Source organism: Octopus bimaculoides, chromosome 22 (assembly GCF_046866305.1).
Source record: "Octopus bimaculoides isolate indiv1 chromosome 22, ASM4686630v1, whole genome shotgun sequence".
Taxonomy (NCBI): Eukaryota; Metazoa; Mollusca; class Cephalopoda; order Octopoda; family Octopodidae; genus Octopus; species Octopus bimaculoides.
In genome coordinates this window covers 12544249-12571669 of record NC_142949.1, presented here as the reverse complement: position 1 = coordinate 12571669, position 27421 = coordinate 12544249, and the positions used below count along the sequence as shown (strand labels likewise).

The window sequence follows — 27421 nt, the reverse complement described above, 5'->3', positions numbered from 1 at the left end:
CATAAAATACACCCTGTACACTCCATAAACTGGTTGGTGTTAGGAAGGGCATTCAGCCCTAGAAACCTTGCCAAAACAGATAATTGGAGCCTGGCGCAGCTCATGGCCTAGCCTGCTCCTCTCAAACCATTCAACCAGCATGAAAAATGGATGGTAATGATGTTTTCTTGTTTTAACATCATGTACTAATTGTACACAAACTTCACTGTCATATATGCAATGATGTCTGCAGTATCCCATGGAAACATGAAGGGGAAAAAGATTACCTTCCTTAGAAACAGGAAGAGCAACTGGCCAGTGAAATTCTGCCTCAGTATACTTATCTGGAGCATGGAAAAGTAGACATTAAAACAATGAAGATGTATTAAGTTTATGTTCACCAACTGAAATTTCCTGACATCATGTTTCAATGAGATTCTAATTTAGATATGAATATTTAGTACAGATGGTTGTAGGTAGTTTGGAATTAAAAGGGTTAAGAAACTGAAGGCGGATTGGGCTGATGCTCACCTGAATGGCAGCTCCAATAGCAACAGCTTCATCAGGGTTCACAGATTTACTAGGACTTTTACCAAACAGATCTTTGACAACTTCTTGAACCTATGAAAAGAAAAAAAGTGGATAATTATACTATTAAAGCTCAGAGATTATTATTATTAAGCACCCACTACACTCTCTGAGTGGTTGGCGTTAGGAAGGGCATCCAGCTGTAGAAACTCTGCCAAATCAGATTGGAGCCTGGTGTAGCCATCCGGTTGCACCAGTCCTCAGTCAAATCGTCCAACCCATGCTAGCATGGAAAGCGGACGTTAAACGATGATGATGATGATGATGATGATGATCAATGAAGGGAACTGGCAGAATTATTAGCATCGTGCACCTTTTTGGAATAGCCTGAGCAGTTGTGGATTTGACATCACAAAAGCAACATTGCTTTCTTCAACGTCACATTTTTTTCTTTTTCTACTCTAGGCACAAGCTGCAAGATTTTTAGGAAGGGGGCCAGTCAATTAGATCAACTCCAGTACTCAACTGGTACTTAATTTATCAACCCCAAAAAGATAAAAGGCAAAGTCAACCTCGGCAGAATTTGAACTCAGAACGTAAAGACAGACAAAATACCGCTTAGCATTTTGTCTGGCGTGCTAACGTCTCTGCCAGCTTGCCACATTTTCTGAGCCCCCCCCCACAAACTTAAACCCAACTCATTTGATCAACATCAGCTTCCACTCTGCATCATATAGACTTCAGTGTATATAGGGAGTCGTGTAATTTTTTCCTCTCTCGCATACACATATATTTGGTTCCCATTCATATGTAAGATTAATCCTCGTTACGACTTGCTAGCACTCATTACACTACTAATTAATTTCAATGTTTTTGTTTTATAAACTTGCCTTCTAAATATTCTTTATTCACGCCTCTTTACGAAATCACTGAAAATGGATTCTTTCTATGGATTGTCTCTAAAAAAACTGCTAACTACACATGTTATGTTACAACTTGAACTTCATGTTACATATGGGAGACATTCCTTCCAACTTACATTAGTGACTCACATGTAACATTGGAAATTCCACAGAATAAGTCAGCACATTTGAAACATTATATTAATATATTGAACACAAGCTAGGAGTTTCAAAAGATTCTTTTGATATCCTGCCATTTAATAAGGTTTTGCTTATCGACCTCCTTTTAATACATTTGACAGATTTGATGTGTTTTTAAAAAGATAAAACTTATTCATATATATTGATTAAATGTTTATTGTAGGAAAGATTGTTTGCCAACATAACATGGCAGTCCTGGTTTAGGACGAATGTTACTGTAATTTAGTCCCAGGAGACATTGTCTCCAGCTGGCTATACAACACGATCTGTGTCCTTATATTATCGAACAAAAGAATCTAGCCAGATGCAATTATTGTGGAGGCTGACACATCCTACATGTGATACATGTTCAGTTTTTGAAAAATAATCCTTTCCAGCTGTCATCTACCTTAGCACTTCTTCCAGCTCTTTATATTCAAATCACTGAGGTCAGATTTGCATTTCATCCTTTTTGGGGGTCAATAAAATAAGTACTCAACTACTGACCCCCTCCCCCACTTCCTGCCAAAAAAAATTACCAGCCTACTGCCAAAATTTGAAACAAACTATTTTATTCTCATTAAAAAGGAGGGGGGGGTTGTATTTTTGGGGGTTGAGAACTACTAACAATAAGTCCCAGTACACCTTCAGTGAAAGGAGAGGATTGATTTAGGCCAGAGGGACAGCAACTAGTGAGCTATGGAGGCCCTTTTATAGGGTTGAGTCAGTGACCAGTAGGCTCTCCTTCCCATTTGATTTCAATCTAGAAAACATTCATCTTGAATTTCTGCAAACCAGTGACTTTAGGGGAAAAATAAAGAAAAAAGACAAAGCTGCAAGTTTCTTTATCATTCTGGTAGTCTTGAGATGACCTAAAGCATTGTCCACCAGTGTGTCGGTAGTTCATTGCAGTTGTCAGAGAATTAAACTGAAGGTGGCTAAAGAGAAGCAAACAAAAGTGCAGAAGACGACTTACTTTTGGCATACGGGTCATTCCGCCAACTAGAATAACATCACCAATGTCAGATTTCTTTATTTCTGCATCTTGAAGAGCTTTCTGACATGGAGCCATGGTTCTTTTCACCAAGTTTTCCACAAGGGATTCAAATTTGGCTCTTGATAATTTCAAATTCATGTGTTTTGGACCAGAAGAATCCATGGTAAGATATGGAAGGTTAATTTCAGTCTGAAATAAATCAAAAATCATAATAAATTACAATTTACAGGAAAACCTTTTGAATAATCTTGCATTTTCATTACTTTCGGGGTATCCCCCTGACAAGAAACAATATTTATGAAGTTCAATTCACAAGCACGTGATTTCAGGTTCAGTTCCACTGCACAGCACCTTGGGCAAGTGTCTTTTTACTATTACACCTGGGCCATCTAATGTCTTGTGAATGAATTTGGTAGATAGAAACAGTGTAAAGCCTGCCATATATCTGTTGTGTTCTTGAGAAAGATGATTCATTTCATGTCAGCTGGCAAAAATGAGTTGTACTTGTAATTCAAAGGGGCCAGCCTTGTCACACTGTGTCATGCTAAATCTCCCTGAGAACTACATTTAAGGGTACACGTGTCTGTGGAGTGCTCAGCCACTTGCATGTTAATTACACGAGCAGGCTGTTCTGTTGATTGGATCAACTGAAACCCTCATCCTTTTAACTGACAGAGTGCCATATCAATGACGTTTTAGTTCAAACATAAATACATAATACATACAGAGAAATATCTTAAAATGATGGTTTAGTCGTGACATAAAATGCAGCTCATACCTGCAGGGAGGAACTCAGTTCAATCTTGGCCTTTTCTGATGCTTCCCGAAGTCTTTGCAATGCCATGATGTCTTTGGACACATCTACTCCTTGCTGAAATAGTGACAGAAAATTAAGTTACATTAAAATATTTTATTTGAAGTATTTACATCATTAATTTAGTTTAGCTCTTGTTGTTCAAACATTAGCAATCCTTAATTGCTAATGTATATATCAATATGCTACGGCCACTGTCATATGATCAGATGATGGGAGAGGTCGAGAGAGAAGAGTGTTAGCGGTAAGAGATAGGAGAAAGGGACTTCTACTGTAATGTGATTAAATAGTTAAATGTGATTAAGTAAGAGAGAGAGATGGAGAAACAGACCTAGAATGTGTTTAGTTCAGGGGTACGCGGTACAGTTGAAAGGAGAGGAAAAGAGAGAGGGACGAGTGTGTATTTACTGAATGGAATGTGGGGCAGGAAAACATTAGAATAGTCAATTGATATTTATTTCTCAATGTGAGGTGAAACACAATAGATAACACAACAAAGTAGAAAATGTAAGAATAAAGTTTCCAGGGATGTTGTTTCTTGAGATTGCATCTTCAATACTAACTGGGTGGACATTTTACATCATCTCAAGAATCACAGGTTTCAGGAAAATACAGAATTTCTAAAACCACTGTAGCCATTATACTACATAGCGTTGTAGACTGCTTCAGCATAAATAATGTCTGTTAGAGAGACTAATGCACCTATACTGCATTACACAATACTAAAGACAGTACCAACAACTGTAGCACGTACATGTCATCACATGATGTTAGTAAGCAGACCAACAACTGCAGCCACTAAACTAGATTATGTTGCAGACAATATTTTGTAGCCATTACATTAAAGAATTTAGTAAGCAGTCAACACCAGTGAGTGTAAACAACAAGATTTTTGTTTTGAAGTAAACTTTTTAATAGTTGTAAGAGATGGACAATACAAAGTCACCAAACCACGACACCAATCACTGCCTCAAATACATTCTTTTCCACTCTAGGCACATATCTCGAAATTTTGGGGGAGGAGGCCAGTCGATTAGATCGACCCTAGTACGCAAACTGGACTTAATTTATCGACCCCGAAAGGATGAAAGGCAAAGTCGACCTCGGCAGAATTTGAACTCAGAACGTAATGACAGACAAAATACCGCTCACCATTTTACCTGGCGTGCTAACGTTTCCGCCAGCTGGCCACCTTATCACTACCTCAAATATATTACAGGTAGTTGTAGTGGTGGTGGTGGTGGTGGTGGTGGTAGTTGGTAGACAATGAGATTAGTGGTGGCCATCTTACAATTTTCTTGATCAAGATTGTAAGAAGCTTCTGTTTGTCTCTCAATAATTGGATACAAGAGTTGCAGTCAGTATGAAGCAGAACAGACTGTCGACATGAACTATGCTCTTTAACTTTTAAACAGTGAGAAAGGGTTGCATAATTGTGTCCCAAACAGGAGAAACAAGAATATTTCTTTGTCTTAAGGGTAATTTTTATACTTATTTTCACTTCCACCCTTTAGCATTTAAACTGGCCGTGTCTGGCCCAAATATTCTACCCATTCTATGTTCAAAGTGGCTATAATTAGCCTCGCACACCTACCCTACATTGGTATTCTAAAAATATGCAATCACATCATTGAAACCTCAAAGCTATGAGATAATGCATGATTAACACAAAATGGTATGAACAAATAAGTATAACATTTGACAGAGTAATCTGAACACTAAAGGGTTAAATGAGTACAAAAACTATGAAAATTGATATCTTGACTATCTTAGATAATAAAAATAAAGACAAAAGGGCAAGAAAATCACTTAAGCAAAAATTCATTTGAGATTCCTGCAATGTGGTCATTTAATTGTACAAATGAAGAAAAATCAGAGCAATTTTTCTCCTTTCAGAGCTGAAACACCACTTCCTTGTGTGCTATCAAGAGAATCATCCTCAACCTCATTTTATGATGAAGGAAATTCAGAAGAAAAAAACTTCTTTATTGCTGTATAAATCTTTCCTTTGCAACTTGATTCCTCCCATCGATAAGGGTCATTTGTGCTTCGGCACATTTGATGGACAAGACACTCAGGCATCAGCTGATGATGACCATATCTATGTAAAATTTTTGAAACATTAATTGACGACGTCCACTGTTTAAGGGTTAAAAGACATTAAAATTTCTTACAGACATGCTGGTGGTGGTTTGCAGAGTAGCTCTCATCTGCTCTGCTTACACAGAGAAAACATTAAACAAGGATATCTAATCATGACAGTTGAAGCTTTCTTGCCAGATACACTACACTAAAATGTAGGAGATATCATACGAGGATCCCTACATTTATAGCTATCAAAGGGGTTTGTTAAAAATTTAGTTTCTAATTGTAATGACAGTAGCAATACTAATGGTGAAGGTTGTGAAAAGCATTGAATTAGTGTCAACCCGTTGGAACCCTATTTGAGGGCAAATATCCTAACAGCTGTATTCAAAAAGGTAAGCAATATCATCATCATCATCGTTTAACGTCCGCTTTCCATGCTAGCATGGGTTGGACGATTTGACTGAGGACTGGTGAAACCGGATGGCAACACCAGGCTCCAATCTAAATTTGGCAGAGTTTCTACAGCTGGATGCCCTTCCTAACGCCAACCACTCAGAGAGTGTAGTAGGTGCTTTTACGTGTCACCTGCACGAAGGCCAGTCAGGCGATACTGGCAACGGCCACAAGCCAGTCCAGGGGCACTGGCAACGATCTCGCTCGAAAATCCTACGAAGGCCAGTCAGGCAGTACTGGCAACGGCCATGCTCAAAATGGTGCATCTTATGTGCCACCCGCACAAGAGCCAGTCCAGGGGCACTGGCAACGATCTTACTTGGCTTGCTGGGTCTTCTCACGCACAGCACATATATTATTTAACCCTTTTGTTACCATGTTTCTCTTGAAATACACTTTATTTCAATTAATTTTGAAAATTATGAAGAATTTACTAAAACATCTTTGTCATTACTAAGCTGGTAATTGGGACATAAATCAACATAGAAGCTTAGTGAGAAATTTTTATTTAGATCATCTTAAAATGGGAAGCTTGTATCAGAAGCAAGGCCAGTCTTGGGCAGGTTGGAATCAAAAGGGTTAATCTTTAGCAAACTGACCATATCCAACCCAAATATTTTGTTTTATATTAAAACAGAATCAGATCTGTCTTCTCACACCGACCCTACCATGTCATTTTAAAACTAACTAATCACATCTCGAAGCCACAAGACAGCACAAGATTAATTCACAACAGTGTGAATAAATAATTATTACATTTAACAGTAATCTAAATACTAAAAGGTTTCACAATAAAGAGCTCTTTGTACAAGACTAACATCATACAACATGGCTAATTGCAGCACCATTTCAGGTGCACAAGGCTAATAATATATATTTGCATACTTACGTCTCTGAGGAATTCTTTAAATAAGAATGTCATGAGTGTATTATCAAAGTCCTCCCCTCCAAGGAACGTGTCACCGTTTGTGGATTTCACCTCAAACACACCTTTCTGAATTTCTAGAATGGAGATGTCAAAAGTTCCACCGCCAAGATCATAAACAGCAATCCTAAAATACAGAAAAATATTTCCAATAATTTTAGGTTAGAGTTCAATAACAAAACATTGATTTTTCATGTTGAATGAGGAAAAAAGCCAACAGATCATATATTCCATCACTTTCAGTTGTAAAATTCCTACCTATTTTTCTACTCTTCCCAACATTTGGCAAAAGAAAATTAGCAGCGAATATGATACATGTGAAGGTGTCTATTCTAAATAATCACCTGTAGGCCAGGGAGAAAACTTTTGCCCTTGGGGGACAGAGTCACAGATTATGTAGGGTTCTTTTAATGGACTCCAAACAGCTAACCCTCCCTACAGGGAAATCTCAAGTTGGAATCTTGCTGGTTTTTGTTTTTGTTATCCCTTTTTACACATCATATGCTAACCACCCCTTCACAATTGTATACCTTTCCTTAAATCCCTTGTGAATAAAGACATCATCATCATGTCAAAATGCTTAGTACCATTTCTTCCAGCTCTACACTGTGCACTCCAGGGCGATAAAGTACTAGTCAAGTACTGGAGTCAATGCAATCAACCCCCTTAAAACTGCTGACCTTCTGCCCAAATTTTAAACAATTATTATTATCATCAAGGAGGTGAGCTGGCAGAATTGTTAGCATGCCGGACAAAATGCTTATTGGCATTTTGTCTATCTACATGTTCCGAGTTCAAATTCCACCAAGGTCAACTTTTCCCCCTCCCCTGAACTTGCAGGCCTTGTGCCAAGATTTGAAACCATTATTATTATTAAGGTTGTGAGCAGGTAGAAGCATTAGTGTGAGGGACAAAATGCTTATTGGCATTTCTTCCAGATTTTTACATTCTAAGATCAACTTTATCTTTAATTCTGTCAGAGATGATGTAATTGACTTTCTCTCTACCCCATCAAAATTGCTGGCTTTCTGCCCAAATTATAAAGAATTATTATTATTGTAATAATAATAATAATAATAATAATAAAAGAAGTAAAAACTTACACTTTATCCTCAGTTTTGTCCATTCCATAAGCTAAGGCTGCAGCTGTTGGTTCATTTATCACACGCAGCACATTTAAACCAGCAATTTGGCCTGCATCTTTGGTAGCCTGGAAACAAAAGAGAAACATCAAAACACTGAAAGCAGCAGAAGAGTATTCTAATACCATTTAATTCGGAGCAAATAATTCCACAAGAAAATAATCTGTAAAGATATTATTGATTCTGTTATTATCTAGTGTAACAATTTTAAAATGATAACAGAATCAATAATCTAGGTGATTGCAGGCTCCAAAATAAGCATTAAAGAGCTGCAGGATTAAAATTAAGCTAAGGACATATTGAGTATGTTTACCTGCTGGAAATAACAGTCAAAAATTTATTTAAATACCATTTAATACAAAATCTCTTCTTTCTTCAAGTATCATGCCAAGCAATAATTAATAAGAAATGCAAACTAAAATATGGATAAAGAAATTCTTCATAACAAATCCAGACATTGCCACAACATTATTCGTAGTGTACTATATTCTATACACGCATACATGTATAAAACATATACACACACTACATCACTGCTGTAGAATTATTAGCCATTATTAGTACTAGTATTATTTTAATATATGTGAATATATCTATATACACACATACACACTATATTACTGCTACAACAGTAATCATCATCATTTAACGTCCGTTGTCCATGCTGGCATGGGTTGAACGGTTTGACCGGGGCTGGTAAGGTGTAAGGCTGCGCCAGGAGCATGTCTGATTGGGCATGGTTTTTTTTGTTTTTTTTTTTTACAGCTGGATGGCTTTTTAATGTCAACTACTCCAAGAGTGTAATGGGTGCTGTCACGTACCACTGGCACAGGTGCCATTTTTGCATGACACCGGTAGCTGCCACGACTGCAATTTTGCTTGGCTTGAGGGGTCTTCTCAAGCACATAATGCCAAAGATCTTTGGTCATTGACTCTGTGAAGCCCAACACTTGAAAGGAACTTAGCTACTTTGCCTCCATGAGGCTCCACGCTCAAAAGGAACTCAGCCACCTTGCCAAAGGTTGATTTTTTTTTTTTGTACGTGCCACCAGCACAGGTGCACTTGGCCCGATGGGTTCTCTTAAGCAGAGCACATCGCCAAAGGTCTCAGTCACTAGTCATTGCATCTGTGAGGCTCCAAGTTCGAAGGTCATGCTTCACTGCTTCATCTCATGTTTCCTTGGGTCTGTCTCTACCACAGGTCCCATCCACTGTTAAAGATCAGCACTTCTTTACACAACTCATCCATACACCAATAACATTACAACAGTAGAAAAACACTTACCTGTCTCTGAGAATCATTGAAATAAGCAGGTACTGTGACGACGGCATTTTTAACTGAGGTTCCAAGATAATTCTCTGAAGACAGAAATAAAACATTTAAATAATTCACGAACAGAACAAGTTTATGGAATCAGATCTACTAAAATCCACTATGATATGCAGTTTATTTGTATGATATATTTAAACTGTTTATATCTGACCCAGATATTCTGATTATTTAATGATGAAACTGGCTAGATCTGGCCTCTCACCCCTACCCTACACTATCATTCTAAGAATAAAGTCACATCTTCAAAATCTCAAAGCTACAGAATAATGCACGATTAATTCAAAGCAATGTGAATAAATAAGCATTACATTTGGCAGAATAATCTGAATGCTAACGATTAAACATAACTCTATACCTGTTGCTCATGAGGATAGCAGGGAGAGGAGTGGGTCTGCAATAACCAAAGGTGGGGAAGGGGTTAAATCTAATTAAAACCTTCGTAAATGATTACACAAGGACAGAAGGTTAACAGTATTACCTTAAAGCCTCTATCATTGACCTTGATGTATGTTTTTTTTCCATACTGGCAGACAGTAGCTGAGTGTTACTAAGGTAGTATTCTACAAATTACATACCATTCTTGATGCCAATCCCTACTTGTTTTTTGAGTTAAGCTACTTCATCTCCGTACTACACAAAAGATATCACTGAAAACTCAAAGAATAACGCCAGTGGCCAGTATTCTCCAAACGCACTCCAATTGGCAGACCACATATATACGGCTAAGATAGCGTCAACATTATTATACTTCACCGATAGAAACATGGCTGTGTGGTAAGGAATTTGCTTCGGAACTATTTGATTTTAAGTTCACTTCTACAGCATGACCCATAGGCAAGTGCCTTCATGCTGGCCGAAGCCTTATAAGTGGATTTGGGAGATAGAAACTGAAAGAGGTCTCCCATATGCATATGTGTGTGTGTGTGTGTGTATGTGTGTGTGTATGCATATTATATATGTTTTTATATGTGGGTGTAGCATTGTGTGATAGTTGCAAAAGAACGTTACCATCATTCATACAAGTAGTGTTCTTCGTTTCAAATATTCTGAGAAAGCGTTTGGACATAGGAGTGAAATATTACTTTATTTGGAAACATATGGGGCGACGACTAAGACATCTGGCCACAAAATGTCTGTCTGACCCATGAAAGCATGGAAAAGTGGACATAAAGACAATGAAGAGAACAAGTAACAGAACTATATCTATGGACTAAATTCTACTTCCCATTAAGCCATTTATCGAAGAAGAGGATTTAGAAGGAGTTGTTACCTGCTGTTTCCTTCATTTTCATCAAAACAAAGGCTCCTATTTGGCTTGGTGAGAACATTTTGCCATTAATTTCAACCCAAGCATCTCCATTCGAAGCTTTCACTATTTTGTAAGAAACAGAAGACCTACAAAAGATAAAAAAGATAATTTTATTAATCAGTTGATTGATTAGAAATTACAAATGACAAAACATTGAAAAAGCTTATACATAGCTGCTCGACTTACTCCAAAGTAACGGTTATTCCTTCTACAACAGCAATTCTTAGAGACAAAGACCATATTGTTGACTAAGGGAGCAAATTGATGAAGTCATCAGTATTGGATTATCTCAGAGTCTTTATTCCAGCTCTCTACATTCTGAGTTCAAATCCCACCAGGATCGACTTTGATCTTTTTTTTTTTCAAGGTCAATAAACAAAAAATACCAAAGCAAAACAGTGGATCAATGGAACTGATATAGCACCAGATAAAATGGTATCTGTTCTGATTTTTTGTGCCCTGATAGCAGCACCTGTACCAAATTGTATTGACCCAAGTTAGCAGCCTTTCTCTTTAAGTTGTGGAGAAGGAAAAACTTGCATGCATCAACAACTGGCAGTATTCTTGAAAAAAAAAAAGTTTTACGCAGGCCTACACATAGATGGGTAGATACCTGGTCAATACTGACCAAAGGAGACCTTACAGTAAGAATGGGATAGCAAACGACAGAAAAATTAGTCAGGTGATTCCAGGACATAAGTCTGTTCAGACAAAGAGACAGAGCCAAACCATAATGGCCACTCAATAGATTCTTCATGAAATTTTACAGCTCAAAGACTGAGACCAATATTGTTTTACAGCTGTTTCATTATGATTGCAGGAATTGATTGGATTTCCAAGTGTCTCAGCATTTTTTGGCAGTACCTAGAACTTGTTGGTTGGAGCTGGCTCAATTCATCCTGAGTGAATGCCACTGGAAGTACAAGTGCTGAGAATTTTGAGATTTTTTTAAAACCATATTCCTGTAGAAATTACACTACCTTTGTTCCAATTAATTTTGAAAAGAATGAAAAATTCAGTAAGATAACTGTTGTTACTAAGCTGATGTTTAGAACATAAATTAAAAAGAAATTTTGATGAAAGGTTTTAGTTCAGACCCCTTTAAAACAAGAATGTTGTATTATAGAACCAGGCCACAGTCTCAGACATGCTGGTATTAAAGGAGGTTAATCTAAAAATAGAAATAGAATTTTAAAATAAAATCAAAAATACTCACAAATCTTTCTGTACATTTTTATCATCAAATCGTCTACCGATGAGCCTCTTTGTTGCGGAAACTGTATTTCTGGCATTAGTGACAGCCTGGCGCTTGGCAGGCATTCCAGCCAAACGTTCACCATCTTTTGTGAAAGCTACAACAGATGGAGTTGTCCGTGAGCCTTCTGCATTTTCCAAGACTTTTGGTGTCTTTCCTTCCATAATAGAGACACATGAGTTTGTGGTCCCCAAATCAATACCAATGACATGGCCTTTAACCTTGTCTGACCTAAAACAAGAAAAAGAAAAGAAAATAGTGTATTAGAGAAATTATGTCAAAGAATATAGAAGACAAAAAATTAATTCAGACGAAATTATTTTTGTCAAACAATCTGAAGAAATAATGACCTGTGTGTTTTTGACAGCACTGAAAGTGGTTTAGGTGTAACTTGGTTGGAATCATGATCGTTCTTTGACTGCCAATGTAAGAAGTCAGGAGATATAAAGTCCTTTTTTTCTTTTCTTACACAAAAGAACCCATTTGCAGAGTGAATATAGGTGTGTGATCAGACGTAGTCTTTGGTGAATGAACATCAAGATAAACCAAATATAGAGATTCAAGCACGAAGCTTTCTATATAATCATCCGGTGCTAAGAGACATTTTAGCACATTTGCCAATACATTGCCTCTCGCAATACAATCAATAACGAAATATACAAAGGTTGAGTACATCTGGCTTTATAGATCAAGTAGATTGTATCTATGCATGTTGTAGAATGCAACTGTCTCAAAGACTCCTGTCCAATCTATACCAGCCTGGAGAGAAACAGGTATTAAAATACTGACATGACACTGAAAAGAGCTTTTAGAACTTCTTGAAAATAGTTCTACCTCAATCAACTCTTCTTCCACAGCTCAGTTTAACACCCCCTCTCGACCACCTGGTGGTACCTTCAGCTACATCCACACCATTGCCAGCATGTAGGTCAGACCTTTGCCCAAGGACAATGTCATGTCTTTAAACACAGCGTCCCAAGTGCTATGGTTTCTGCCCTGCCACCCTTGAGGTGCTCTCAAAGTCATGAATGCTGTGCTTTCCTCATCTGAACAAAATTAAGAAAAAAAATGATAATAATGATCCTTTCTACTATAGGGACAAGGCCTGAAAATTTGAGGGGAGGGGTTAAGTCAATCACGTCGACCCAAATGTTCAACTGGTAATCATAAAAAGAAACTCTCATACTTACGCATATCGTCTGTTATATCCATTTATGAAAGAATTCTTCTGCAACAGAGAAAATGGTAAAATTTAGAACAAAAGTCACATGAATATTGCTGTAATGACGTATAAACAGTAATAAGTAGATCTGATTGATCAGGGTGGACTGGAGTTGAAAAAAATCAATACCAATAGCAATGTTTCTCACATATATTAACAGCAGATTCTTCAATCAATCGGTTTTCTATTCTGTCAACAGTAATCAATACTTCTGATACACACAGTTTGAGCAATCTAACAAAAATGGGCATTCACCTTAAGAAATGCTTAGCCCTTTAACATTTAAACCAGCCATATCCAATCCAAATATTCTACCTACTTCATATTCAAACCACCCAGATCCAGTCCCCCTCTGATATCTACCCTACAATATCATTCTAAAGACATAATCACATAAATCTTGAAGCTGTGAGATAATGCAAGATTAATTCAAAACAACGTGAAATAAATAAGCCTTACATTTGACAGAATAATCCTAATGCTAAATAACGGATTAGTGTGTAAGTGGCTCAGTATACAACCCTAACCCTAACCCTAACCCTTCAACACAATTCTCAGATATGACAGTATGTGGCAGGGCTGTACCTATGAATTACAAGTACAATCCATCCAACAGGTTTCGGTATAGTTTCCTCTTACACAATTTCACTCAAAGTATGGCTTAGCCTAAAGCTACCAAAAGTAACACAGGCCCAAGATTGAACCAGGGATCCTACAGTTGCCGTAAATAATGGTTCTAAATTTTGGCACAATTACAATGACCCCCAGTGCTCGACTGATACTGAAAGGGATGAGAAACCATGGCAGAATTAGAAGACAAAAACAGACAAAAATGCAGCGTTGCAACGATTCTGCCAGTTTCCCTCTTTAAAATGCTATAAATAATGAAGAAAGGAAGGAATAGCCATTCCAAAGAATAGACTGTAATTAAAGATGTTAACATTTTTGGAGCCAGTCAGTTCTACCCTAGAATAACTTAATACCACAATATTAATATTCTGTATATTTGTATGTTTCTGTAATAAATATGTAAAAAATCTAAGAGTTAAATATAATTTTAAAAAAGTCAAAGAAAAACTAATCAGAGGAACAAAAGGATTACAAGAATTTTTACACTCAAAGCACCTTCAGATTCTCCAATCCAAGACAAGCAAGATTGATATGATTGATGTTAAGACAGGGGAAGAAATTAAGGGTTGATGTTCTAAGATTAAATTATAGTGATTTAACACTATATCCGGAGGAGGTGGGCTCTGAGAGCTCCCTCTCATTTTTTGCATTACTTCTGAAAGAAAGCAGATTTTTCTCTGAAATTTGGTAACTCTTCCTAAACTTTATCCTGTTAAATGCCCACATAACAGATTTTGAAAAAATTTCTTGTTGCCATAGAAATTACAGGAATTGAACAGGTCGTATAAAATGATATTTGTTAGATTTTTTTTTTTTTACAACCAAAACAATAGCAAAAATTTTGTTATGAAAGATGTTTGTCTATTAACTGCATATATTCCAGATTTCATTACCATAACAAATAGTTTTTTTAAATATTTCAAGAAGCAAAATTTTTTTTTTTTTTTTTTTTAAATTGGGTGAATTTGATGACATCACACAAATGCCAACATCAGCTGATATTTTGAAAAGTATTAACATTTTTTTTTTCTATGCAGTACATATGTATCTCTGCAATGTTTCATAGTCATAACCTTAGTGGTTCTAGAAAGAATTTTAAACTATAAAAGTACTAAATTTTTACACATCTCGGTACAACTGATGATGTCATCACAAAAATAGACGTCAATGACATTTTTGTCATGCACAAACGTTTGCCTATCAATGGTCTATACACAAACCAAGTTTCATTGTTAAGGCATTAGTGGCCCAGGGGTGGCAGAGCCCCCAACCCCAGATTTAGGAAGCCCTTAAAACCCCTATATTTTATAGGGTTAAACAGTCAAGATGAGGAAGGAGAAGAACAGTAGAAGTAACAAAACATGGAGGTGGTATGCAACTGGCCGATTCCAAGGAACCAGAGATTTCGATAATGAAGAATTCATTAAAATAACTTTGTGATTATTATTCTGGTATTTAGAACATAAATTAATATAATTAACATCAAATTTTGATGGAAGGTTTTAAAATAAGTTTGTATCACACAGACAGCTTGGTACCAAAAGGGTTAAAGACTATCATAAAACGGAATCAGTTGCCATTTTCTACTGATTAACCCTTTTCTTAGCATTTTTCTGTCTAGTTTGTTTCAATTAATTTTGAAAATAACAAAGAATTTCATTATCAAGCTGGTATTTGGAACATAAATTAACATGGAATTTTGATGGAAGGTTTTATTTTAGATCTCTTTAAAACAGAAACTTTGTATTATGGAACCAGATAAGTCTTTTTGCCAATTTTGGTGAAAGTGTTAAAATAAATTTAGTGAGCATCAGAAATATATATTCGTGAAGAAAAGGCAACGTTAGTCTTGTAGCAGAGACAGCAGCTGCAGAAAAGTTTAGGTCTTATTAGATCACTTGAATGAAACACAGACTTCATTGTACTCAAAGTAAGTTGTGAAAGAGTACAGTAATGTACAATATTCTTTTCTACTATAGGCACAAGGTCCGAAATTTTGGGGGAGGGGACCAGTCAATTAGATCGAACCAGTACGTAACTGGTACTTAATTTATCAACCCCGAAAGGATGAAAGACAAAGTCAAACTTGGTGGAATTTGAACTCAGAACATAAAGACAGACGAAATACTGCTAAGCGTTTCGCCCGGTGTACTAACGTTTCTTATTTCTTTATTGCCCACAAGGGGCTAAACATAGGACAAACAAGGACAGACAAAGAGATTAAGTCGATTACATCGACCCCAATGCCTAAGCATTTTGCCCGGTGTGCCAACTCACTGCCTTAGTACAATATTATATGAAGAAGCATGAAAATTTAGCATTTCAAACTAATTTTATTGTCTTTCATACGAATTGGTGCCTCAGCAATTTTAGTTAGTTAACCGAAATTTAACATGGCATGGCTGTGTTGTAAAAGGTCTGTCTACTTGCCAACCACAGGATTTGGGGTTCAGTCCCACAACATGCTACATTGGTTAAACGTCTCCTATAGCCCTGGGCTAACCAAAGCCATGTGAAGAGATTTGGCAGATGGAAACTGAAAAGAAGCCTGTCGTGTGTGTTTGTGTCTATCTCTCCACTGTTTGAAAACCAGTACTGGTTTACTTACAGCCATATAACTTAGTGGTTCACTAAAAAACACCACTAAAATCAGTAGCAAAACTTTTAAAGTATTGGGGTTTTATTGATTGACTAAAACCCTTCAAGGCAATGCCCCAGCATGGCCAGTCTAATTTGGCGTCACAATCTGTTAAATGCCAGCTTTCATTTGTTTGCTCATTTATTTTTTATGTCTGTTTTCCTATGCTAGCATGGGTTAGATAAATGATTAAAGCATTGTTTCACAAGCAAATTACTCTTCCTGTCACTAAATCATCCTTGTTCTACAAGTTGAAGGATTTCTTATTCCACACTTCTTCAGAAGTGGCAAGTCAACAGATGGTTTGTTGGCAGCGGAAATGACAAGAATGTCACTGCTTGGGGTTCAACAATTTCCGGAAACGCACAAATGGAAACAAACACACTGTTTAAATATAGATAGAGATAGACAGAGAGATAGATAGAGAGAGAGAGATAGATAGATAAAAATAGAGAGACAGAGAAATAGAGACAGAGAAATAGAGATAGATATATATATATATATATATATATATATATATATATATAGAGGGAGAGAGAGAGAGAGAGAGAGAGAGAGAGAGAGAAAGAGAGATAGATAGATATAGAGAGAAATAGAGATAGAGAGATGGATAGAGAATGAGAAAAACAGAGTCAGAGAGACAGAGACACAGGTTTGGAGGGAGACAGGTTTGGAGAGAGACAGGCTTAGAGAGAGAGAGAGAGACAGGCTTAGAGAGAGAGAGACAGGCTTAGAGAGAGAGAGACAGGCTTAGAGAGAGAGACAGGCTTAGAGAGAGAGAGACAGGCTTAGAGAGACAGTCAGATTTAGAGAGACAGAGATATAGTGAGATATAGAAAGAGAGATATAGGGAGAGACAGACATAGAGAGATAGATATAAATCTAGATATATAGATATATAAAGAGGGGACTGAAAGAAGGACAAATAATGAGAGGTTACAACACAATAGACAAAAAATCGAAAAGTGTTGGGCAAAATGCAAATACAAAAAGATAAAAGTTGTACAAAGCAAATTGTACACAAAACAAAAAGGAAAAAAGAAAAGAAGATTGACATTTCGAGTGATCTCTTTATCAAAGTAGAGTAAAGAAACAAAAAAAGATAAGAGAATCACAAAAAGAAACGATACACACACACGATGGGCTTCTTTTAGGTTCCGTCTACCAAACCCACCAGGCTACTGAAGACACTTTGCAAAGGTGCCATTCCGTAGGACTGAACTGAAAGCCATGAGGTTGGGAAATGATCTTTTTAATCACATGACCATTCCACACTAAAGAAACAAAAAACAAACAAAAAAAAAGGCCTGCTGACCTATATTAAGGTTTTCTCTTTGACACAAAATTATCTTTTGGTGAGAGGTTGGGTGAGGGTAGGGGATATTGTTAAATGAAATCAACCCAAGTGAATAACAGGTATTTATTTACTGACACTACACATCATGTGGGTCTCAAGTGTGTGGCATGAAAGGAATGGCCAAATGTAGTGGGAAGATTCAAGACAGTCACGTTTATTTATAAGACGGTATTTAGTGGTGGGCATTAGGAAGGGCATCCATTCAGAGAAACCCTGCCAAAGCAGACAGTGGAGCTTGGTGCAGTTCTCAGATTTGTCAACTGCTGTCAAGCTGTCCAACCCATGCCAGCATGGAAAAACAAACGTCAAATGATGATAATGTCGTGAGGAGTGTAGTTAGGAAGCCTTCTTCTTAATCATGTGGTCTTATGTTCAGTTTCACTGCACAGCCATGAGCTTTGTATGTCTGCCTGTATGTACACTCTTATTCTTTTACATGTTTCAGTCATTTGACTACAGCCATGCTGGAGCACCGCCTGTAGTCAAGCAAATCAACCCTAGAACTTATTCTTTGTAAGCCTAGTACTTTATTGGTATCTTTTGCTAAACCACTAAGTTACAGGGACATAAACACACCAACATTGCTTGTCAGGCGATGGTGGGGGGAACAGACACACACACACACATATAACAGGTTTCTTTCAGTTTCCATCTACCAAATCCACTCACAAGGCTTTGGTTGGCCCGAGGCTATAGAAGACACTTGTTCAAGGTGCCACACAGTGGGACTGAACCTGGAACCATGTGATTAGGAAGCAAGCTTCTTACCACACAGCCATGCCTGCGTCTATGTATGTGATTACCTTTGTCTAGACATCACATGGTGCTTTTTAAATGAATATTATCATCAAACAAGGTGGTTTATTTCCAGTCTTCCCTAAAAGAAAAACCTGGCTAGCTATGGAAAATATTATCAGTGGTTCCCAAAGTGGGCGGTGGAAAGTTCCAAGGGGTCGATGAAGAAAAGTGGTGATAATGGAGTAGCCAAAAGGGGGTGATTGATGTAACAAAAATAGGTTAATTAGTTTAAGCTTTAATTGTGAAATGCAATGGCTTTGAATTTGCTTCAGAAAGAGGTCTATGTTTGTGGAGGTCTAGCCTGGGTGCCAGCAGCCCGAAAAAGTTTGGGAACCGCTGCCATAGATATTCTGCCTCAACAAATTCCTTCTGATCCATGCCAGCATAGAAAAGTGGACATTAAATGATAATAGATGTTGTTCCAAAGTGACAGCAAGACTATAAAAAGATGCCAAGAATGGCCAAAGTTCACATTATAACCTAATACTGTCATTAGAGGCCCCAGAAGAGAAAGTTTGTCAACAACTAAACCATAAAAAAATTAACACATGACAGCATTGAATTCCAACTATTTTAGATTTTTATAATAAATTAGAATGGATCTATTTGCTTCCAAGAACTGAAGACTCATTGTTTTGCTACTTGTTCATCTCTGGCGGTTTCTTTTTCTATAGTCTCCTGTAATTCAATGTTGCAATGGCAGAAATGTTCACACTTCATTCTGCCCTCCTGCAGGCTCGCTTGCCATCCTATCTAGTTGGCAAGCATTAATGGCAAAGGTCTTTACCTCTTTTCTATAGCTTCACGTGCAACCTAAATGCCTAGCTTTATTCATGGAAGTGTTTTTTTTTGTTTTTTTGCACAAGCGCAGGTGTGGCTGTGTGGTAAAACATTTGCTTCCTAACCACATGGTTCTAGGTTCAGTTCTATTATGTAGCACTATTCGCAGGTGCCTTTTACTATAGCCCCAGATTGACAAAAGCCTTGTGAAAAGATCTAGCAGACAGAAACTGAAAGAAGCCCATTGTAGTGTGTGTGTTTGTGTCCCACAACCGCTTTACAACCGGTGTTGGTATATTTACATCCCAGTAACATCCCCGGCAAAAAAGATTGCTCGAATAAGTACTAGTCTTTGAAATGTTTGTTAAACACAAACTCAATCCTTTGCTTCCCAGACAGGATAAAAGTAAGAACAAAAAAAAACCTATTATTGTAACATTTATATTATATTAAATCTAAGACATCGTATGTTTTACATGTGCTGTTTAGCCCCAGGTCAGCTCCGATCCATCCGGCTTCCAAAGACATTTTAGGCATAAACATCTTGTCTTTTTCCCAGACAATGTATCCAGGACTACATTATTCAATAAGTCCCTTTTCATTCTTAAGACGAAAGGGTGCAATCTGACTGAGTAATCAAAATCACGTAAGAAGCCCTCCCATTCGCCTATTATTTGCCCGTGTGTCCATCTCACTACTAACCCAGCCAACACAATAACCTTTCCGTGTTGCATTAATTTATTTTGACGAGGACAAAGAGAGGATTGCCGACTGAACCAAGCCTGGCTAAAATAAAGATACAATCGCATGACAAAACTGGAACCCTGAACAGCAAGAAACAAAACTTAACCGATTTTGGAACAATGGTCTCGTCTGAGAAGAGAGAAGAAAGAAGGTTTGGACTCTTATTTCCACAAAAGAAAGACAAATATTAAATAAACACTAGCGACATAAACGAAGTGAAAAGCTTCGACTAGGAATCGAAACTGCGACATTAGTGGTGATTGCCGATAGATTATCAACATTTGCTTCCAATAGTACATAATATTGATTTATATTAAGGGTAGCGGTTATTGTAATTGACATCGGCACCCGGTTAAATTTAGTGGCACCTTTCTTTTTTCACCACCAACAGCGAAGAAATCAAAAAGTAAAGATGACAGGAATTGAACCCGAATACACGAGGGAGAAGTTAAATCGATTGTGGTAATAATAAAATTAATGTTAACTAAGTAGTTTAAACACTGATTCTGAAGAATCAAGAGCATTAGAAGGAGCAATGAGAGGGAGAAAGAGAGAGGAGACAAAGACATCCCCCCCCCCTACACGAAGGTCAAAATTTGGCACGGGTGGAACGAGATATCTCGCAGATAATTTTCTTAATAGTTTAAGATACAAGAAAAAGAAAAACTATGCTTTTAATTAATACTAATTAGTAAAAATTTATTTCGCATTTCAATCCAGATTAATCAAATAAAAGGCATTGTAAACGTTTACACAAGTTTCAGGTTTAAATTGAAGATGGAAGGTAGAAAGTCCTTTAAATGGTTTTTAGGGGATTTAAATAGTTAAATGGTGTTGAAGGAAGACAATGGATGTTTCGTCCCTGCATTTAAATACAGCGGGGTGGGGGGGATATCCCTTCAAAGGATCTAAGACAATAAGTACTTGTAATTATTGTTAAAAACTGTACCTAATTAAGTCTTATATTTCTGAAGTTAGTCATTTAAAACATTTAAAATAAAAAAAGCTTGAATCCAACGGATTATGTTATATAACGTTTGGTGATGCGGATATATGGAAATTATTAACACAAAAATAAAAAGGCAAAATATAACGAAAAGATTTTCTTTAAACATATACCTGGAAAACACGGTCAATATTATATACATACATATGTAATATAAATACATATATATAGTCACACACACACACGGGTATGTGTGTATAGAGTACATCGAAATTACTGACCACACAATAGAGTGCGGAGGTGGGGGTGAAAGGTGGAACAAAAGGTACTCGATCAAGATGAGGGGTACAATTAATTTTGATTTCCTCACGGTTATTTCGGGCAATTTACAAAACTATACAAAATATCTATAATTCATACAGAACCCATTCGAAAACAGGTACGAAATAAGATTACGGACAATCGTACTTCTTTTTTTTTTTTTTTATTTACGGTATTTTAAAGAAGACTTCGAATGATCGCCGCTTTTATTTCATAATAAAACATCTTCCACGCGTCTATCGAATATATATATATATATATATATATATATATATATATATATATAACATGTACAGATCATAGACAAAAATAAATTTTGAGTTAACCAATCGTCATAATAAAACAATATATTTACATTTTTATATATACCAATTTAGAGATTTTACAAGTGTGGTTAAGTTAAAAAAAAATGTTAAGCTTACTTTAAAAAATAAGATGCCCTACTGACAAGCCAGGGTTTGGTTGACCTTGTGGGGGTGACTACATCGTGCTTATATAAATGCGCACTTGGCCTGCTTTTATCACAGAATGATTACTTCAGTGTCTATGAAGTAGGGTTCGTATTCATAATTCCCTTTAACAAGTACCTGCCCCTAATAATTTAAAACCAATAAATCGTATATACCTACATATATGTATTATACCCCATACATGTATATATAAAGGTGTCTGGCTGCTACGGTATAGGGACGTTTGTAGGATATATGAAATGGACGTATATTTTAATAAGTGGTAAACGTTCTCTAAGCATAATGTTATGTAATTTTAATGGTTTATATAATGTGATGAATAACTACCTAAGTTAATTAAATTCTAAACAAGTCTTTGGTACGGTAGACGTATGTAAGCATCAAACACACATTTACGTACATCATACACACACGTGTATATATGTACGTGTATATATGTATGTGTGTGTGTGTGTATATATATATATATATATATATATATATATATATGAGCGACACGTGTGCGTATGTATGTATATATACATGATTATGTATACTACATCGACACAAATATATATATAGTTATACACACACATGTGAGTCTATAAATGCCTACAAACCAGGTAATTCCTATCACCAACATGTGCGTATACTAAGGCGCAATACCGGTCGTGTGTGAGTGTATATATATATATATATACGCATATACATACATATATCCGTGTATAATTAGCACAAGGCCTTTTCCAAGAAAAGTGTATCATGAGTAAGTATAAAAGAACGTGTGAAAAGATGGAACAACTATAGAGGACATTGTTTAAGGGAAGAAAAACGGGGAAGAAATAGAAATAGGAAGAATCAGAATGAAAAAGATGGTCTCCTTGCTTACCGATTTCGTCAATGTAGAAAATAGATTCTGACTTCTGCGAGAACCAATTACTTTGTTCTTCAGACAGGAATGTAACAATATTCGACTGGTTTTCAACATGATTGCCACAACAAAGGAAGAATAAGGATCCCCAACTGAAAAAGCACAGCGATCCAACAAAAACCCTGATTTCCTCCACACACGTGTGACTGAACCGAGACGTTTTCTACTGTAAAGAAGAGGGTTCGATTGCGCATGCGTGCCACTGACCTCTTGTTCATTTCCGGAACATTCTCACTGTTTCTGGTGAAATATCTCTCGTTATTGCAGAATATTTTTTATCTTGTTGCTCTTATTAACGTTGTTGTTACTTAGGCCCTCCTCCTCACCCTGCTATGTCACCTTTGATTAAGAAGACTTTTCATTAAAATAGATTCCACTCGTGGCAATCCCTTCTGTATCTCAGGCATTACGTAGCTAATATAGTACCGGACCTCGGATTTTATCCGGCTTCCAGAATTCCGGAATTTCCAAAAATCCAGAAATTATAAGCAAAACACCTACCTGTATTGAGTACACAGAAACTGTTTTGAAGATGGTTAATTTACAAGCAGCATGTTAGTAATTTCGTTCTGTAGTTTTTACGTCGATTTATCGAGATTAAACGGACTCTGCTTTAGAGAAATATTAATTTGTGCCTGTATCTGTTAAATAAAAACCATGTTGTTTACTTTTCTTGATTTAATTCTCTCCCTATAAGCATCATACTGTATACATGGATCAGTGTGAAATATTTTAAGGACTTTAATATCAAACAAACCCTACTTTAGAAATGTATTAATATGAATTTGTTAAACTCAATATAGCTCTTTACTTTCCATAGCTTACTTTATAATTTACTGGCAGAGATATCCGGCATTGCCTGTGTTACCTGCAATTGAAGAATTAGACTTTTCTTTCATATTTTCTCTAATGAACTGGAATATCTGTGATTTGAATTTCATCAAAATTGCAGATGAAGAATTTTAATGAGGGTTCTTTCCCCTCTTTACACACCCTAACAAAAATTCTAATCATGGCACATTTATCCCATGATACTCATCATTATGCCCAGATTCCAAAATTTAAATCTTATGGAACCTATTAAAAGGTTTTTGCTCCTGAAAAATGGAGCACTAAAATGTTGGAGTTAAGGCCCCAATTGGCGGGGAGGTATCTTTAAGTCAACCAGAGAAGTTGAATTGTTTGAATCTTTTTAACTTGAGTCTTATAGCTATTGTTCAAATTTCTTTGAAATCTGAAATGTTAGTCATTAGTTACCCTATTAATCTATACAGGCAAATTTGACCCTCAGCGAACAAAATAAGACAGCGACACACTCAATAAGATAATACTGTACCAGACCAGTTATCCAGAAAATTTGACACTAGATATGTCCTGGATTTCTAGAGACACCCTATGTATACATTCATCTGTCTATCTATATATATAAAGATGAGAATGTGTGTCTGTCTGTGTGAATCCCTAAAACTGAAATGTTCGCTGAATTTGTAAAAGGGAGCAAAGCTAGGAAACGAAAAGATGAATGATCACAATAAGCAGTCAGCAACCCTACCCTAGTCGTTACCACTCCCCAATGTAAGATTCCTCACCAAACAGGTGACGGGCACAGCCGTAAGATGCTTTACAGATGTATAGCAATTTGAAGGACGTGACCCAACTCAAATAAACATTAACAACTATGTGACGTGAGGGCTAAGGGGAAGTGAAAATGTCACCTCTGAAGTTTGCCAATGATCACTATGCCGATAGGTAACTGGACAGAATAAATTTGCAATCTATAAATCTCTTTGAATGACCAGTCACTTATCTGGGAAGGCCTTGAAAACAATGTTACCATCTGGGGACTATCTCTGATAATAAAATGACTCAAAGTAGGTCTGCAACCAAATAACTTTACTCAACACTTTGCAAGTGAATTAGTGGAGGCAAAGATGCCTCTCCTTTACTTGACAATTTATGCACCACATTGCAGAAATCACAATCTAAGCAAAGTCTTACACTGGTGTACCACTGAGTTACAAATAATGCTCATCTTTTATGCTTGGGTGACCCTACAGCTTCCAAGAGTACAATTGTATTCGTCTTGGCTTAGGAAAAATGACTAAATTGTGGGTGTTACTAACTTCTAAGAATTTGAAATTTTAGAAATATTGCTTCATTTGTGTGTAATATTTATGGTTAAAATTTCATCAACAGCAAAAATATATGAATTTTCATAAGGGTTATGACCTCATTTTTGCCCCCTCACTTTCAAAGATATACAGCATTACATCTGTCCTTATGCATAGAATATAATTTCCAAATTTTATAAAGATCCATTCAGTACTTTTGACCTAGTTTTGGATCAGAAAAAATGACTAAAATTTAAGAGTTCAGGCCCCCGTTAGGGGGTGTTAGAATCCTCATGAGAAGCGGAAAGTTTTGGGAATACTTCTTGATGTGCGTCAATTACTTATGGTTGAAATTTCATCAACATCAGAAATTTAGGAATTTTCATGAGGGGTCCTGCCCCCTTTAAGCCACCTCAAATTCAAACCAAACACTGCATTATACCCACACATACATTGAATCAAAGGTTCAAATATCATAAGGATCCATTCATGAAATTGTGTGAAACACAGCATTACCCTTCTCCCTAGGCTTGGATTTTGTGTTCCAAATTTCATTAGGGTCGGTGCAGTAGTTTTCAAATGCATAAGTAACACACGAACACACATTAAGACATTGACTTTTATATAATAGATATGAATATGCACAAATACATACGTGTGTGTGTGTGTGTAATACACAGATAGATTGATAGATACAACTGAGAGGACAAACAAAAATATGAGACACTAATTTCAAGAATTTTTTGTCAAATGAATGAACTCCATGGCTTTTTTTTCTTTTATTTTGATAAGCCTGGAACTTATTCTATCAGTCTCTTTTTGTCAAACCAGTAAGTTATGGGGATGTAAATAAATGAACAGCAGTTGTCAAGCGGTGATGAGGGAGAAACACAGACACAAAGATACACACATACACTTACATATATACATATATATATATATATACTAATATATACTTTTGTTATTTACACCACCTGTCCTCGTCTGTTGTTATTTTTTGTATATTCTCCCATATATATATATATATATATATATATATATATATATATATATATATGTATATATATATATATATACGATTGATTTCTTTCAGTTTTTGCCTATGAAATCCATTCACAAGGCTTTGGTTGGTCTAAAGCTATAGCAGAAGACACATGCCAAGTCACCACACAGTGGGACTGAACGCAGGTCCATGTGCTTTGGAACTAAGCTTCTTACCACACATCAACACCTGCACCTATATATATTTATGTGTGTGTGTGTGTGTGTGTATAAATGTATGTATATGTATGTATATATGTATGTATGTATTTCTACTTCCTCCCTTTGTTTCTCCCTCTACCACTCTCTCTCTTCCCCTTACACCAGCATGGTCACATCCTTCTGGTCAATAATCCTTTTTTTCCTTGGCTATCGCCGAGCAAACACGCGAACTCACTTCGTCCCTACTTTCAAGTTCGTGCTTCACAGCGTTCATACACACATAATTTTTCTTGTCTGGCCGTAAAGCATTTTCTGTTTGTTTTCCTGTCTTGTTTTTTGTCCGCCACTACATTCCTCCATGGCAAGATTTAATTTGCGTATACAAATTTAATCTGTGGTCCATGGGATGAGCCGTTTTAACGATGCGTCCTGCCCAAGCTCTTCGAAACGCCAGTGTTAAAACGTGAGTAGCTGATGAAGTAGAATGTTCTCTATGTGGCTTGTGTGTTTTCTCGTCTACGTTTTGTTTGCAATGTCCTGTACCCAGATATGCACCCATACATACAGGTGGATGCCGGTATGCACATACCTGTACGTATATATGCATATACTCATTTACCATTTGTTTTTATATATATATATATGAATAAATATATGTATGCATATATATATGTGTATATATTACATATATATGCATACATATATGTACACATATATATACACATATATACATGCATACATATATTTATACATATATATATATACATATATATATATGCACATATATATAAACCTATATCTATGTATATATACATGTATATATAGACATCTATACATATACATCTATATATATAAATCTATACATCTCCAGCTACATATATACATCTATATATATATATATATATATATATATATATATATATATATATATATATATATATATATATATATATATATATATATATATATATATATATATATATATATATATATGCATACATCTATATATATATATATATATATATATATATATATATATATATATATATATATATATATATATAGATTTACATCTATATATATACATGTGCAGATGTATACATATATATGTACATAATATACTATATATATGTATGCATGATTATATGAGATAATAGCTTCACTTTAATAGTTTCACTATCAATAGTGAAAGTATCTGACATTACAATAGGGAGATGTTATTGCTTCACTTTTGACACGTAATACTGAAATAATGGAAGATATAAGATATTGCTCTGGGCTCGCATTAGACATGAAATTGAAAATTGTTTTGGCCCATGACACTACCTGGACCCTAAGTAAGGCATGTGTGAAATTTCAATGAAATCAGTTGTGTACTTCTTGAGT

At 36.2% G+C, this 27421-nt stretch overlaps 1 protein-coding gene across 1 annotated transcript in view; it reads right to left on the bottom strand.

The window, feature by feature from the left end:
* The window catches only part of LOC106873137 (stress-70 protein, mitochondrial), a 33264-nt gene extending 10373 nt beyond the window's left edge, over positions 1-22891 (bottom strand). The window contains exons 1-10 of the mRNA XM_014920364.3: positions 22680-22891; positions 13096-13133; positions 11867-12136; positions 10612-10736; positions 9294-9367; positions 7970-8076; positions 6831-6993; positions 3365-3457; positions 2566-2775; positions 511-600 (exon numbers count right to left, since the gene is read on the bottom strand). Of these exons, the coding sequence (XP_014775850.1) occupies positions 511-600; positions 2566-2775; positions 3365-3457; positions 6831-6993; positions 7970-8076; positions 9294-9367; positions 10612-10736; positions 11867-12136; positions 13096-13133; positions 22680-22778 (1269 nt within the window). The 5' untranslated portion in view covers positions 22779-22891. The remainder of the gene's footprint in view (positions 1-510; positions 601-2565; positions 2776-3364; positions 3458-6830; positions 6994-7969; positions 8077-9293; positions 9368-10611; positions 10737-11866; positions 12137-13095; positions 13134-22679) is intronic.
* Positions 22892-27421: the final 4530 nt, after the last annotated feature.